The following is a 15,356-nucleotide window of genomic DNA, read 5'->3' as shown; positions in this document are numbered from 1 at the left end:
CCCTGTGTAGTTCAGATTGTGTATGACTGACAATAACTTAAAGCACCAAACTTGGTGCAATATTTGCTTGATTCACTATTTCATATTACAAGGGCGTATAGGAGGTTCCAAGGGGTTCAATTTAGACTTCTGAGTTTACAGCAGAACCCTAACACACAGTTTGGTGTGTGGCAGGACAAAATGAGTGAGTAATAGTGTATGGCACAGCACAACAATTTATAAAGCTTGCATTCATCTCTCAGGGAAGGATTTATAGCTACAGAGGTAACATGAGCCCTAGCTCTTGAAAACTTGTTGAAAAGATCGGTATATTGTAATAAATCAGTCAGGCATGTAGCTGCTCTAATAGAGCAGTCACATATACTCTAATAGAACATGCATGTAACATTAATATCCATATGTTAATGAAGTGGAAATTCTAACACTAAATTCAAAACTGAGCATGACCTTGTACTGCATGCTATAGCTTTGGTGTGCAGTGTTAAAGATACTGAACTCCAGTAATTTATCACTTGGGAATATACCAGTGGGATAACTATCGCTTACAGATATCTAATTCATTATGTGTCTGTATGTGCTATACTGTCTGTTTCCACTAGGTAGCTTTTATCTAGTACTAGCTTCATCCCAGGGGCATTTATATATGCAAGTACACAAAAAAATTTGGAATTTTCAACTAGAGTAGGGACCATAGCACATCGATAAAAAGTACTGAAACAAGTTGGAGTAGTCCATGATATTAAATCACTGTAAAACAATAAGAAGTGTTATATCCCTACTGTGCATTTCCGTTATGGTATCTTGAGCACAGTAGAGATATAACACTTCTTATTGTTTTACAGTGATTTAATATCATGGACTACTCCAACTTGTTTCAGTACTTTTTATCGATGTGCTATGGTCCCTACTCTAGTTGAAAATTCCAAATTTTTTCGTGTACTTGTTTGTTAACTTTTTTTGTAAATAATTTTATTATGACTGGTGAACCCACCCATACCGCATCTGAAAAGGCACCGCGCGCCCCAGCTATATCAATTATCAAGTATCCATTACACTTCATTGTCAGCTATATTCAACCAGCATTTCGAATCAAGAACTGTTCAAAAAGCACCTCCACAATCTACGCATACCAAAAGAAAGAAATCGTGCCGTGCACCCCAATCATATTAATTATCATTGAAAAGTGAAGTGTCCATTATGCTTCGCCGTCGGCTATGTTCAACACATTGCACAGCAGTACGAATCAAAAACTATTTGAAAAGCACCTCTACATATCAAAATAGCCACGATGAAAAATACGGACGATTTCCATTTCGAATGGAAGCCATCACGTGCTCGCGCCAAATCGACACCTTTCCCTGTCAGCAAAGATGAGTGGGACACAAAAGAGGACACTGGTAAGTCCATGAAGAATGCATTGTACATACTACGGTATGCCAAAAGGCACCTGTCGGGCTAAAGCGACGCCGAACAGTGAAAAAATCAAGGCCGTAGCCTTAGCCGTTATCGAGTTACACTTGTCTGAAGGCAAGTGTAACTCAATAACGGCTAAGGCAGTCAGTCAGTCAGTCAGTTACTCAGTCAGTAGAAAATTCCGTTGAATAAAAAATTGTAAAATTCCGTAGCAACTTGTTGAAAGTGTTTCGGGTCGATCTGAAACTTGTTTGGGCTTAGTTTTACCTCACCAATACTGCCTCATCGTCGTAAGGGAAAATTGAGGCTGATTTTTGGGTGATATTATTTTGTGAGCCACGCCTACTACTTTGTAGTCCCTAGTACTATACAGTTACTATCGTACTGTATGATTAAAATTAATGTACTTTTTGCATAAAATATAGCAATTTGCTGAGTTTTCGTTCATTAAAATATTGAAAGTCTCTCAGCGGCTGGGGGCTATGCCCCCAGACCCTTGCTTCTAGTAACTCAATACTGCTGTTGGAATCCCTCTTCAAAAAATTCTGGCTATGCCCTATATTAGATACGATACTATTAAAATTACCAATCATATCATGCTCAAAAATCTGACGAATAAAACTGATGTATTTGGAAAGCCATGAAGTGCTCAATATTAATACAGTATACTGAAACTTTGCATCTAGTCATATCCAACAGCTGAGGTGTCCATCCAGGTCATTAAGTTAAGAAGTACGGAGCTCAGTATACAAATCCTAGATGTGCAATATATTACTTCTATTGGATTGTGCCTGTACTTTTTACACTGAAATATTGGCTCCATTAGAAGTGTTTAAAAGCAGTTTATTTTACCACATTTTGAAAAATATCCTGTAAATTTGAAATATAGATTCATGCTATTAAAACAAACAACAAAGATTTTTAGTGAACTTTATATGGTTTCCTAGAAATGGGCTAACAACTGAGCTAAAAGAAATGATTTTTCATGATATGGTGCTGTATCTCAAATGATTTAGTATATCTTACTTTCCACAGATAATTTGGTGCTTTTATCACAAAGTGAACAATTTCATCAAAATTTGTCGCTTAGCTGCTCTAATAAACTACATACCTAGCTACTTAGAAATGTTATATATAGCTGTAATCAGGCGTGATACTTTTTAATAATGATGTAGAGCTATAATATAAGCTATAGTCACATTCATGCTAATAGCTGTCATAATGTGATAGCCAAACCACCATATGAGGATATCATCTTTAAAAAAACCTGATATAGAAAAATAAATCTGCTCATGTTCCTAATTAAGTTCTATAGGAATTTACTGAGGGAATCCAGCTGTGTTTAGTGGATTACAGATCAACAAATCGCATGATACTAGCTCAATTTAACTATGGAAAAGACATAGACACTGAGACATACTGTATAATAAGGGAAAGAACAGAAATCAAGCTAAAAAAATCATCACTGCAGAACTAATGCATTTTAATATAAACTTTTGGATACTCCATAGCGTGACATTTTGTTTTATATAACAGCAGGATGCACCTGGTTGTATCTTATCAATGGAGGAGAAAAATCTTTTGAAGAAGAAAAAGTAGCCAGAGAAGAGCTGAAGAAAATCTACAACTGTTTCGTATCCAAACAGTTGGTGAAGCCTGAACATGTAGTCTGTGTCAGTGGTGGATGTAGCAGACTATTTCAACATGATACTGTGACTAATGTCTCTAAAATGACTTTGATATTCCCTCAAAAGGTATAATAACTGCAGCTATGATATTGTAATGCATTCGTTGATCAGAACATAAGAGTAGATTCTAACACCACTATTCTTCTTAGAGTTCTCCATGCAAATGTTCACGATTAGTTTGCAATTTTGGCTGTTACAATTATTTCCTAATTGCATGAAAATGTGTTTGATTACCTACTAATCACATAGTGAACACTAATTAATATGACAACCATAGCAACTGTTACTAAGCAACATAAATAACCACTGCAAAAGGGTAATCACGCTTTGCAACCATTGCTATGTCACTAAAATCTTTGGCAATGGGTGCTAGCAACCACGTTGCTATGCAATAGGGCATCTATCAATATGGTAACATCAGTTTGTCAACAGAATCACTCCATACTGTTGGATTAACAATACAATTACAAAAACAAACCATGTGATTTGGGATTAATTGCAATCCCTACTATTGGAACTAATGTACTTAATCACTATGTGTTTAGTTTGGAAATGCCCATTTAAAGCTCTATGATATGATTTACTTTAATAGAACTTACAGCTGTGCAGCAACAAAACACTCCAATTAAACAGTCATTTTTATCATCATACATGCTATCCAAGGGCTGCAAGGAAGCTGAAACAGTTTTGACATATGACATATATAAGTCTATGATCACTGTACAAGGTATAGTGTAATTGGAATAATTGTTTCAAATGAAGGGTAAAGCAAGGGATAATTTAATAGGTCTCATCATTGACTATCACAATTACTGCCATACTCATAAAGATTACATATGTGGTTATTATTAGTATTCCCACTGAAGAAAGCAACATAGCACTTTTTGAAAGCAACACAATTTGTCATAGAAGAAAGTGCAGTCTCTGATATGCAACCATGTATACATACTTTTTTATTCTGCTGTCCACCCCCTGAATTTGTGTATTGCATAAATGGATAATAGCACCACCAGTCTGGTTGAACAGGTTTCAACCTGACCACATTTTGTAACACTGTAAACAACAAAAGTTTGGAGTGACTAAAGTTTGGTGAATTTGGCAAATCGAGGATATTCACCAAACTTTATTTGCCAATCAGCTATTCAGTATATAGTTCCATATTAGCTGCATGGTAAATTTGTCAAACGTTTGTCTTGATTCACCAAACTTAAGTCTCGCCAAACTTTCATCATTACGGTACTCTTAAGAGCAGTCAGATATTCTAATAAAGCAGTCAGTTACCCTCTTTCCTACTGCTCCTGGTTAAACATACATTCTTAAACTTGCTGTGTCCTAGAGGAGTGTGCTTAGGTGTGGCTTACTACACATGCTGCTGTGTGTGCTCTATACACCTTGTCCTACATTGCACCCACCGTATAAAAATATGTTAACCTGACCATTTAAAAATTGTTGCTCAGGTCCTGGATAAGTAGAGTACTTTATATGTACGTATGCATGCATGCTCGAAATACTTGCTATACACATGCTATGTGACTTGCTGTTTTATACACTAGGTGTTTCAGATACAGCAGCGAGCAAAATTTAATAAGCGACCTTGTCCAAATGAAGATGATCGAGGTTATTATCAGGCATATGTGCATTGTGTGCATAAAAATATATAAGTACAACACAATCAATGATATGTGGAACATTTGAGTGTTTATAGTACCTTTTTACGTGCATAGTTGAATTTATGTTGTTAGATTATACTGATTGTCTGTATTTTGTGCTATACGCATGTTATGTACAAGTTCAGGACAGTTGATTAAATGTGAGTATCAGTTTCTCATCCCAGATCAAATTCACAAATTCTGTAATTCACATATATTAACAAATAGAAAAATATGCTATGGCCATATAATTGTTTGATGTGGCTATAAATAAATTGTTATGTATAATATGCACAAGTGTGGATTGTCTTCAAATTATCAATTAACCTTCAGTGGTCTTCTTTGGAGGTCCCTAGTAAGATAGTTAATAAGATTCAGCTTTGCTCATCAGTTCTAAATAGAATGTCAGAATAAAATTTGCCTATACTAGATTAAATTTTGAAAATGTTTAATTAATACATTGTAACCAACTTAAAAAGAAGGTAACTCGTACATATTTGAAAATCTCTGTTCACTTTAATTTGTAGTTGTTGTGGTATTTATTGGCCATGGATCAGATCCTGATGATGCTTCTCAGATGCCTCCATCTAATGATAAAAATGCAGGAAGGTTGGTGTTCCTTAATCAAGTGGTTAGCGGTGGATTAGGTCAAAAAGAAGTAACAGGTGTTACTAAGAAATATGATGATTTGTCAGATTTCTGGCTCAAAGCTAAGAAAACATTGTTCATTTGTCAGGCATGCTATTCAGGAAATGTTATTGAAAAAGCAACCAAAAGTAAGTGTTATGATTATTTCGTCATATCTATGTGTAATTTAATTTGGATATGTTGTACAAACAAAAGCCACAGGACATAATTTCAACAAGTACAAGTTAAATTTAGCAATTTAAAGTTCGATCAGGGATCAAGGAAATAAAAGGTAGGAGACAAGGGAAGACACCTACACCTGCACATATACGTACTAGTGGACATTTAATCCCTAATTTGGTCATGGGTATAGGGATTAAATGTCCACTAACTACGTAGTATATCTTAAGGTGTAGAACATTATTTCAAATTCCGGACACCATATAACAAACAGACTACATCTAAATCCAGATACCATAGCTGTGTTAGTGTTTATTTGCAGAGAGGGTGGTGTGGTCACAGGAGGTGATGCCCAAATGTCTGGCTGAATAATCATGCGTGTTGCAGCAGTATGACTTTGATGGTAAAAGCAATGTTTTATAGAGTCAGCTTTACTAAAGTTGGTGCCATGTAAGTAAGTGATTTAGCCAGCTACATCAGTCTAGCACTGACCCAAAGGCCACTTTATAAAGCATGAATTTTTACTGAAATAAGATTATTTGGAGCAGTTAAGCTATGTATGCTATGTAAAATCCTTCTTATAAAATATATTATTGCTAAACTTGATTTGAAATGTCATAATGGACTGTTTACTAAAGTAAAGCGCTGGAATTTGTACATAGGTGGCCTTGGTATAGTCTGTACATTGAGAGTTAGCTAATCAGCACCTTGGTGATTGTGAAAAGGGGGAAGGAAAGGTTGAGTACTGCTTGCCATCCACATGGGTTGACTATGTAGCACGATCCGCATGGATTGACTAACTATAGGGAAAATAAATATTTTTTTAAAGTTATTTCTTTCTTGTCCAGTATATGCGTCACTGCTCCATTGATTGATGGTCTAGAAGACCTTGAAAAGTTTGGCTCTCAAATCCACAATGGCTGTGCTATGCTCCTACAATTCTAATACAAGAAGAAGTATTGTAAGTACTACAAAGTTAGGCTTGCGCCAATTATGCCGGCATAATTTCAAGCATAATAGGCTAGCAAAAGCATCAAGCTTTAAAATTAAATTTGCAATGCGTGCACCAAACACACTGCAAAACATTAACACATTATGTCTTAATACTGCATTTCATACCACGAAAATGTGTAATGTTATTTGTTTCTTAGCTGATTGTTTACACTTCAAGAAAAAATCGAGATACTCTAATAGAGCAGTCACTTATTCTAATACAACAGTCAGGAAAGACTGATATACTCTAATAAAATAGTCAACTCTAGAGCATAATCTTGGTTTTGAAAGCATAATCTTGTGCATAATAGGCAGAATTTTTGAGCACTGCATTCCCAAAAGCATAGTAGGCTATTTTCAAAGCATAATTGGCTTAAGCCTATACAAAGTAGTGCGGTGTTATTTTCAGCTAGTAGCTGGGTCCTAAGGCCACTCCAAATGAGACTGTAGTTTCCCCGTCCTCTGCCTAGGCACCTGCTTGTCACACGAAAACCACTTTCTGTGCTACTATATAGAAACTACCCATGATGCCTTCCATTTTACATCGCTAATGAAGCATGATGAAAACCAAAAAAATGGTTCTGGTGGTTGCTAGCTAGGGTTAGCTTATGAAGAAGCCAGTTCATGACCTTAGAAATTGAGATATTGTACTAATAGAGCAATCACATCTTTTAATATTAATTCTCGAACGCCCAAGCACATGTTTTTCGAGCACTGTTCTGTCATTCTTGGTCAGATTCCGATTGCATTGGTACCATTGTAATCTACGATTGAAGGTGAATCTGTCTATCTGGGTTTGGTGGTGATTTGCTAAACTAAGGAAATTCTCCCTTTAAACTGCCATTGCTAACAGAAGAAGCCACGAATATCTCTGAAACTCACTGGACCTTAACAGCCATCCAAGTGTGCCATTGTTAGATCACACCCTGCCACTGTAGTTGCCAGACTGAGGAAAAGTTAAAATTGAGGCCATAAAATTTTCAAACACAACTCCTCCTAGGGTTTTCCCCCCTAATCATTTCAAACTTGCTAGACATTCCTCCCATCCAAATCAGTGTGCCATAAGGTGGTTTTCATGCCTATCCGTACTGTATAACCTTGAGTGTGGGTAAAATTCTCTTACAAATCTCCACTAAATTTTTTAGCTTGCGGAATAGGTTCACGGTATTCCAATACACACGCTTGCTAATGGAAGACATATGACATCCTTATCTAAAAGCTTACAATTAAATAGCTTTTTCACTATTTAGCCAATCACATCGGCGAATTTGATCATGTGATCTGGTGTATATGGTATCATCCAGCAGTCACACCAACCAGTATAAAAGGGAGAGTCCTTGAGTAGGTGTGTCAAATTTTTACCTTCCGCCCTTCAGAGAGGATTATAACTAGTCTTCGTTGATCTGACTTTATGTCAGATCAAAGTCAAAGTTGATCTGACATTATGTCAGATCAAAGTCAAAGTTGATCTGACATGATCTGACATTGTATCTGACATTGTATGGCAATGCTTAGCAGTATGCGTAAGCATGCCAAGTTGGGACATACCCCTGAAATAAATTTTGGATTTTCAAAGCTCGGATATGAGTATTTTGACACCCAAAACTCCTTCAGCAGCTATGCACTGTTACATTGTTAAACCACATACACAATAAATCTGTAATAACAACATTACGATGATAATTATCCAATGTGATGTTTTAACTGCAGGACATTTAAAACCCCTTTAGAAGCCACTAAAATCGTCTGTGGACATGTGGCAGAATGGTGCAGATTGTACTTCATTGAAAGGTGCAGGTTTGATTCCCTAAGTCAGACAATTTTTTTTCGCTTTTTAAACTTTTTAGGTACACCTTTTTAAAAGCTGTTCGACTGCTCTATTAGAGTCACTGACTGTTCTATTAGAGTATATCAATCTTTCTAGTGGAAATCGGTCAGCCATCCTTGACCGGTTCAGTACGTAATTGGGCGGTCTTCGAGCCAGTTGGTCGGTAAATGTCCGATGGCCAACCGTTATAATCTACTCTGCCGCTATTCACCGTAAAACAAAGTAATACCAGCAAGGAAAGCTTCAAAGAAAAGGACAAGATTTCTGCAATACACTCTCTGCCTGACACTGTTGTGTGCGATGAAGAACAGAAGATTATGTTCAATTACTCTAATAGAACACATGTCTACCTTACCAGATGATGAATCATGGACAAGATCATGGAGTTGCCATTATACAGTCAATGTCGGGAGATACACGGTTAACTCTACAGGGACAGCTGAAGCTCTGATTAGAAGCTCTATCACTTTAACTCTGTTGAACTACCCTAATAGAATGTACATCTACCCTAATAGCTATAATCCCTATGCATGCGACCTCTATTTGAGTAACTTAAGTACCATTCTTCGTATGAAGGATTTGTCTATGCTGAAGCAACTAACAAAAAACTCTTTCCATATTATTAATAAAGCAAATACACATCCTGATGTTTACCTTCTTGCTACAGCCGATTAATTTGTACTATACAAGACGTTAAATAATTTTGTACACATTTTGTTATGCAATAAAGTAAACAACTCAATCATGGTACCATGACTAGGATGAAGAAATGGAACTCCAATTCAGTTCTAATAGAACACACAATGACAACACAATCTAATTAAATGGTCAATATAAACCACTATATGTGACAAACACAAGTTGAATTAGAATATAGCTCATTGTGGTGATGCACCAACCATTGGTGATAGAAATTGATCATGCCTCTGAGTAATGCACAAATCAGCTTGTCCAGGCAAGCCTCATATCATACTCAGACACTTTATATTATATTGTCATTTCATGCAACATCATCATCCAAATGAAGTAGAGTACATCCCAATTGTGACATTTGTCTGCCGCTCAAAACTAATAATCTGTTTAGTGTATGTGGCATTTTAACAGCCTGTAACTTTATAATGGGACATATTGTGACACCATCTTTATGAGTACTGCATGCACAAATGCTCAGCTAGAGCATAAAGTCCAGTGCACAAGGCCAACCAATTACATTATGAAAACTGTGACATAAGTCACTCCTTGTTGGTGCGCCAGTTCACCAATATATGACAATATAAATGATAAGTGACACTTGCTGAAATTATGCGTGCACATCAATAGCTATGCCAATATAATGTCTTTGTTGGTATGTAATGATGTGATTATTTACTCCTCTATCAACTGTAATGTTCAAATGTATTAAATGTATTCACACAAAAGTACATAACAGTGCTCTTAGTATTGAGTGCATTTTGCGTGGGTACGACTAGTGAATAATGATTAATAACCTCCCACCCTCACCAATATTGAAACTATCAGGACAGGAAAATACAGTTACATTTGGAGTGGCCTAACAATGTCCATGTGATAGTGTCCGTAGAATGATCAGTTACTCTATAGTCGGCCTCCACTACTTCTTATTACTTTGATCCCTAATCGAACTTAAAATTCCTAATTTTTTGTTGTTTACTTTTTGTAACATTGTTATGACTGGTGAACCAGCTCATACCACATTAGAAGAAAGAATGTCGCCAGGCTTGCCCCCACTATCAATTAATGAAATAACGAAGTGGCCATTACACTTCGTTTTCAGCTAAGGTCATCCCGTTACACAGCATTACAAATGAAGAACATTAGGAGAAGGACTTCTTTACTCTTTCCCTACCACAAATCAAAACCTTGCACTGTCAGCAAAGACAAATGAGACACAGGGAGGACACTGGTAAGTCCATGAAGCATGCATTGTACATACTGCAGAATGCCATAAGGTACCTTTTGTGTTGAAGCGACACACTGCCTAATAGTGAAAAATCAGGCTTTCAGCCATAACAGTTGTCGAGTTATTCTTGTCTGAAGGCATCAGGCATCAGGCAGACAGTTCGTCAGTCAGTAGAAAATTCTGCTACATAAAAAAAAATAGAAAAATTTGTAGCAATTTATTGGAAGCATTTTTGGCCACTCTGTAGACACTTTTGGGTTTTACTGCCAAGGTGCCACGAAGGTGGTGTGAGGCTGGTTTTGGGGTAATAGTTTTGGCCAGAAAAGATAGTCAGGTGTGCATTTAATCACAATTTCTGTAATGGCTGGATTGATTGCAGAGGAACTTTTAGTACTGTTTTATAATACTGTGTATAAGAAAAATTAGGAATTTTAAGTTTGATTAGGGATCATAGAAATAAAAAGTAGTGAAACAAGGGAAGTTGCTTAGACCTGCAGATATACTAGTGAACAGTAAATCTCTAATTCAGTCTAGTTACCCACGACTGATATAGAGATTTAATGTCCACTAGTGTATCTTCACGTATAGGCAACCTCCTACTTTTTATTTCTAATCAAATTTAAAATTCATTTGTTTACTTTTTAAAAATATTATTGTGACTGGTGAACCCACCAGCACATACCGCATTAGAATGAAAACAAATTAGCACCAGGCTTTTTTGTTTTCAGCTGAACTCTCGTGCCCCAGATATCAATAGTAAAGTGGCTATTACGCTTTGTTTTCGGTTATCTTCGGCCCGTTCTACCAAAGTTGTACTGCCAAGATGCCATGGAGGTATTGTGAGGCTGGTTTTAGAGTGATATTTTTGGCCAGAAAACTAGCCCAAATCTTCATGATCCCTAATACAGTACTATCATACTGGAATGGCCTGCACGTTGCTTAATAATTGATCTACTAGGTGCACACTAAGTCGCTCAATTGAATTTTATAATATACTAGCATTGGTACCTGCCCTATGTGCAGGACCATCTCCACATTAAACATTTTAATGCCACGAAGAGGGACTAAGCATTAAACACCAGCACTGCTAATGTAGCTATGTAGGGTACATGGTGATGTCACATTTTTTAAAGAGCATGAGGTTTTTTATGTCATTAATGATGTGAAACACTAAAGTTTATTGTTTGTGGTTTTGACAGGAATGTAGTTTAATTATTCAGTGCATCTTCCCTACCAGTGACTTCAACGTGCTGTATAGAACAAACGAAACCTTTGCTGCTTTACATGAGAACTAATGCAACAATAATTAATATATTGGGAACCAAGCATAAATATTAGTGTTCTATATTTGCTGTGTAGCATGTATATCGGTAGTGCTTTAAAGTACATGATCCTTATGCAGTACATAATAATTTATAGTGAAGCATGCATGCAAGGCTAGCTAATTAGTTAAACTGCATGCGAGCTAAGGCAATTGTATACAGTATACCCTACATTACATACAGGTTCTGTACACACGGTACAGTTTCAGTTTCAGTTTCTACATTTTGATGTTTACCTTACCGACTGTCACAAAGAGAAATGAACTTGAGCATAATTTAAAGTCAACACAATTTGCAGTTATAGTTACTGGATGGCAAGCAAAAGTTCAGAACTTGTCCTATGCACTTTCAGTTCTGATGTTGCAGTGACACATATACCTCTTGCCATACAAAAACCCAGTTTTGAAACACCTGCAGTGTAATTGACCAATAAGGTAATGTATGAATCTTTAGAGTGAAAGCATGTAAGCAGGATAGTGAAACAGTTGTGCCAGGTCAGATGCAGTTCCTCGGTGTAAACTATGGATCTGCATGGTTCCAGTATTATCATTTTTCAGATGCACAGTAGTATTTGTTCAATCATGCAAGCTGCCTATTACTACAGCAGTATTGAGGTAAGTCTGAACAAACAGTTTTTCATGTCAGTGCACACCTATGTGCTTAAAGCAAAGATGTAGATATTCTGGATACTGGTGAAAGAAGCTTTTACCTACTCTAATACAACACACTGGACCAACACACAGATGGACAAATATGTTGGCAATTTGTCTGCCCTGTCCCAAAAGTGCTATAAGAGTCCCTATTATGTGAGGTAATTCAGTGCCAGTGCTGAAAAACTGAGCATAAGAGTTTGTAGATGAAGACTTGCATGGAACAGATAGAGCAAAAAGGTGCATCAAAAAGGTCCCAAAAGTGAAAAAAAGTTATGACCTAGGCGGGGATTGAACCCTGGCTGGTTATAATAACTTGGGGTTAAGGGAGGTGCACAAATCGCCACAGTTGTTTATCAGTGGTTTTGACAGGAATGTAGCTCAACTTTTCAGTGATCCTTCCCTACACCAGTGCCTTCATCGCCCTATAAAGAGCGAACAAAAGCACGTATTGATTTGCTACAACAACACTCGAGTTGCCAGATGATTAGTCTCGCGGCGCCCGACCCTAAAAAGAGGGTCTGGTGAAACTGTGTACAAAAAGTTTGGCGCTGCCGGAATGTTGGAAGCTCCAATCAGATCGCTCTATTTCAAATTAATTATGTAATGCGTACATTTCAAAAGATTCGCGGCTTACGGTTAATTACATCCGGTGACTCTGCCGCTTAAACTCATTGAGAAAACAGCCATACAATTCTGTTGGGTTTGTTTTAATGTTGAATAAATAAAGTAGCGCTATTAGTTTGGTGATGCTGTAAGCGGATCTGGTTGAATGGATGTTGTGACGTAAACAGTGCACTTACATAACAGGTAAAACGTCATCCAATAAACATTCCAGAGCTCAAACTTTTTGTACACAGTTTCACCAGACCCTCTTTTTAGGGTCGGGCGCCGCGAGACTACCAGATGATGGGCGTTTAATTTCGCTAAAGTCCCGCCTCGATACGTGCTTTGCATGCCAAGATATGATGAGCTAAAAGTCGTGTTTTAAAAAGGTGTTCACAAAAAGGTACTGAGTAGAAAGAAAAATCTGTCAACACGTGGATTTGAACCCACGACCTCTTACACGCTAGTCAGGCGTTCTACCACTTGAACAGTATGTGCTGTGGTTTTCAAAGGAATGTTACTCAAGTTTTCTCTACACCTTGGCCTTCTACGTGCTGTAGAGACCGAACGGAAGCACGCGTGAACTCGTGATAACAATCTTAGAGTAGGCGGATGATGAGCGCTTCATTATCAGTACAGACTATGTCGATTCGCGCCAAGTCTGGTGAGTAAGCAGCGTGACCGTCAGACAGACAGACAGACAGCTTTTCAGCTTTATATATATAGATGTCTCTGGTCAACACTATTCTTTCCTCTGATGTGGTATGTGTTGGTTCGTTGGTCATAGAGTATGTTACCAACAAACAAATGTAAAAAAAAAAAATTTTAAATGTTGAGTAGGGAGCTTCCACACCTGCTGCTATACTAGTGGAGATTTGACTATGATCCCTACTTAATTATTAAACAGAAATTTTAAGTTGGATTAGAGATCAAAATACCACCAAGCTATTATAAAGATTGATTATTGGGTGATATTGTTGGAAAAGAAAGTCCAAACCATGATCCCTAATATATACATACAGTACTATTGTACTGTATTCTAATTTTCCTTACACATGTCTAATTGTCATTGTCAGCCCTTTCACAAGTACAGGTACCTACGTACATATTAAACTAGTTATTAAAAAATTTAAAAGGAAGTAGAGATCAATACAATACACATGCTATAAACAGTAAGGAAACAAGCTTACATCTGAACTGAGAATGATCCATGCAACAAAAAGTAAGGAAACAAGTCAAACAAGATTAGATGACTACTTGCTAAAATAAGATGCATTTTAATGCCTACTTTGGGCTAACATCTTGAAGTGAGACTAGCTATATCAAATTAGCCAAAAGAAGGGATTAAAATGCGTCTCATTTTAGCAAGTAGTCATCTAATCTTATCTGATTTGTTTCCTTAGTAATACTTTTTGTTGCATGGATCATTCTTATTTCAATTGTAAGCTTGTTTCCTTACTTTTTATTGCATGTGCATTGTATTGATCCCTACTTTCTTTTAGAATTTAGAATTTTTTAATAGCTAGTTTGTTAACTTTTTATGTCTAGCTAGCTAGCTAGCTATATTGTACACAATCACATCCTTTCACTGAATTTTAACACTAGAATAGAATTCATGGCCTCCTAACTCTTCTTGATATTTTGTAGGGCTGGTCAGGCAAAGTAATGGCTAGAGTCAAGTTACCACTAAATAGAGTTACTACTAAAGCTGTATGCCAAACTAAGTATGCATGCTTTTTTGGGGTCTGGATTTCCCCCATCTGGATCAAAATTCAAATTGTAGTGACTCTGAGATTGCATCTGAGAGTGTTTCAAGTGCGGTATCTTGTTTGATGACTGTTCTATTAGAGTATATTGATCTATACTTTTTAATCAGCAAAACCTGCTATGGCCACTGCCGTAGTGGTTGTATAGTGCTTGATTTTCCTTCTTTTTCTCAGCTATCTGCTCTGTTTTCCACGTAGTGCTTTTGGTTGTAGCTTTTTCCTTCATTCCATTCAAAGGCATGATTACTGCTAAACTGGAAACCATAAAGCAACAAGAGATAGTGACTCCTTGACTACTACGCCAGTTCATAATCATCCTAAACAAGGGAACTTTATTAAAATCACGTGCAATAATCACGTGGTGAGGCAGTAACGTGCACCGCAACTACAATTACCATTCGGGGATAAAGAACGCAAACAGCATGGTGCAGTGGACAAAATGTAATCACAACAACAGATTTGTGAATCTGACATCATTACCTTGGCTGTCTGAAATTTCTGGAGCCATACAGCTAGCGCAACTTGGTCTTACGGATGAAATGCAGCTGAATTTTGAAAATTTTAAAATTCATTGTGCATTGAAAGTCAGAGTTGACTTTTCACTTCATTTAACTAAGGTACAGCATCATTACAGCTGTACTAATGCATTCCAGGTGGTTTTTTCCGGAAAATGTATTGCAAAGCTGTTTTTAAGTGCAAAAATTGCGAAGCCCTAT

The 15,356-nt window shown here is 36.9% G+C and overlaps 1 protein-coding gene across 2 annotated transcripts in view; it reads left to right on the top strand.

The window, feature by feature from the left end:
• LOC136254199 (uncharacterized) overlaps positions 1–15,356 on the top strand; it is a 38,450-nt gene that overhangs the window by 3,590 nt on the left and 19,504 nt on the right. The window contains exons 2-4 of one of the 2 annotated variants that reach the window (XM_066046871.1): positions 2,953–3,167; positions 4,655–4,718; positions 5,278–5,526. In XM_066046871.1, coding sequence (XP_065902943.1) covers positions 2,953–3,167; positions 4,655–4,718; positions 5,278–5,526 — 528 coding nt within the window. Of the gene's footprint in view, positions 1–2,949; positions 3,168–4,654; positions 4,719–5,277; positions 5,527–15,356 lie in introns of both variants that reach the window. The other variant, XM_066046870.1, reaches the window with a different exon arrangement.

Source organism: Dysidea avara, chromosome 4 (genome assembly GCF_963678975.1).
Source record: "Dysidea avara chromosome 4, odDysAvar1.4, whole genome shotgun sequence".
In the NCBI taxonomy this organism is placed as follows: domain Eukaryota; kingdom Metazoa; phylum Porifera; class Demospongiae; order Dictyoceratida; family Dysideidae; genus Dysidea; species Dysidea avara.
The sequence above is the reverse complement of the archived record's forward strand: the minus strand, read 5'-3'. Positions and strand labels throughout refer to the sequence as shown.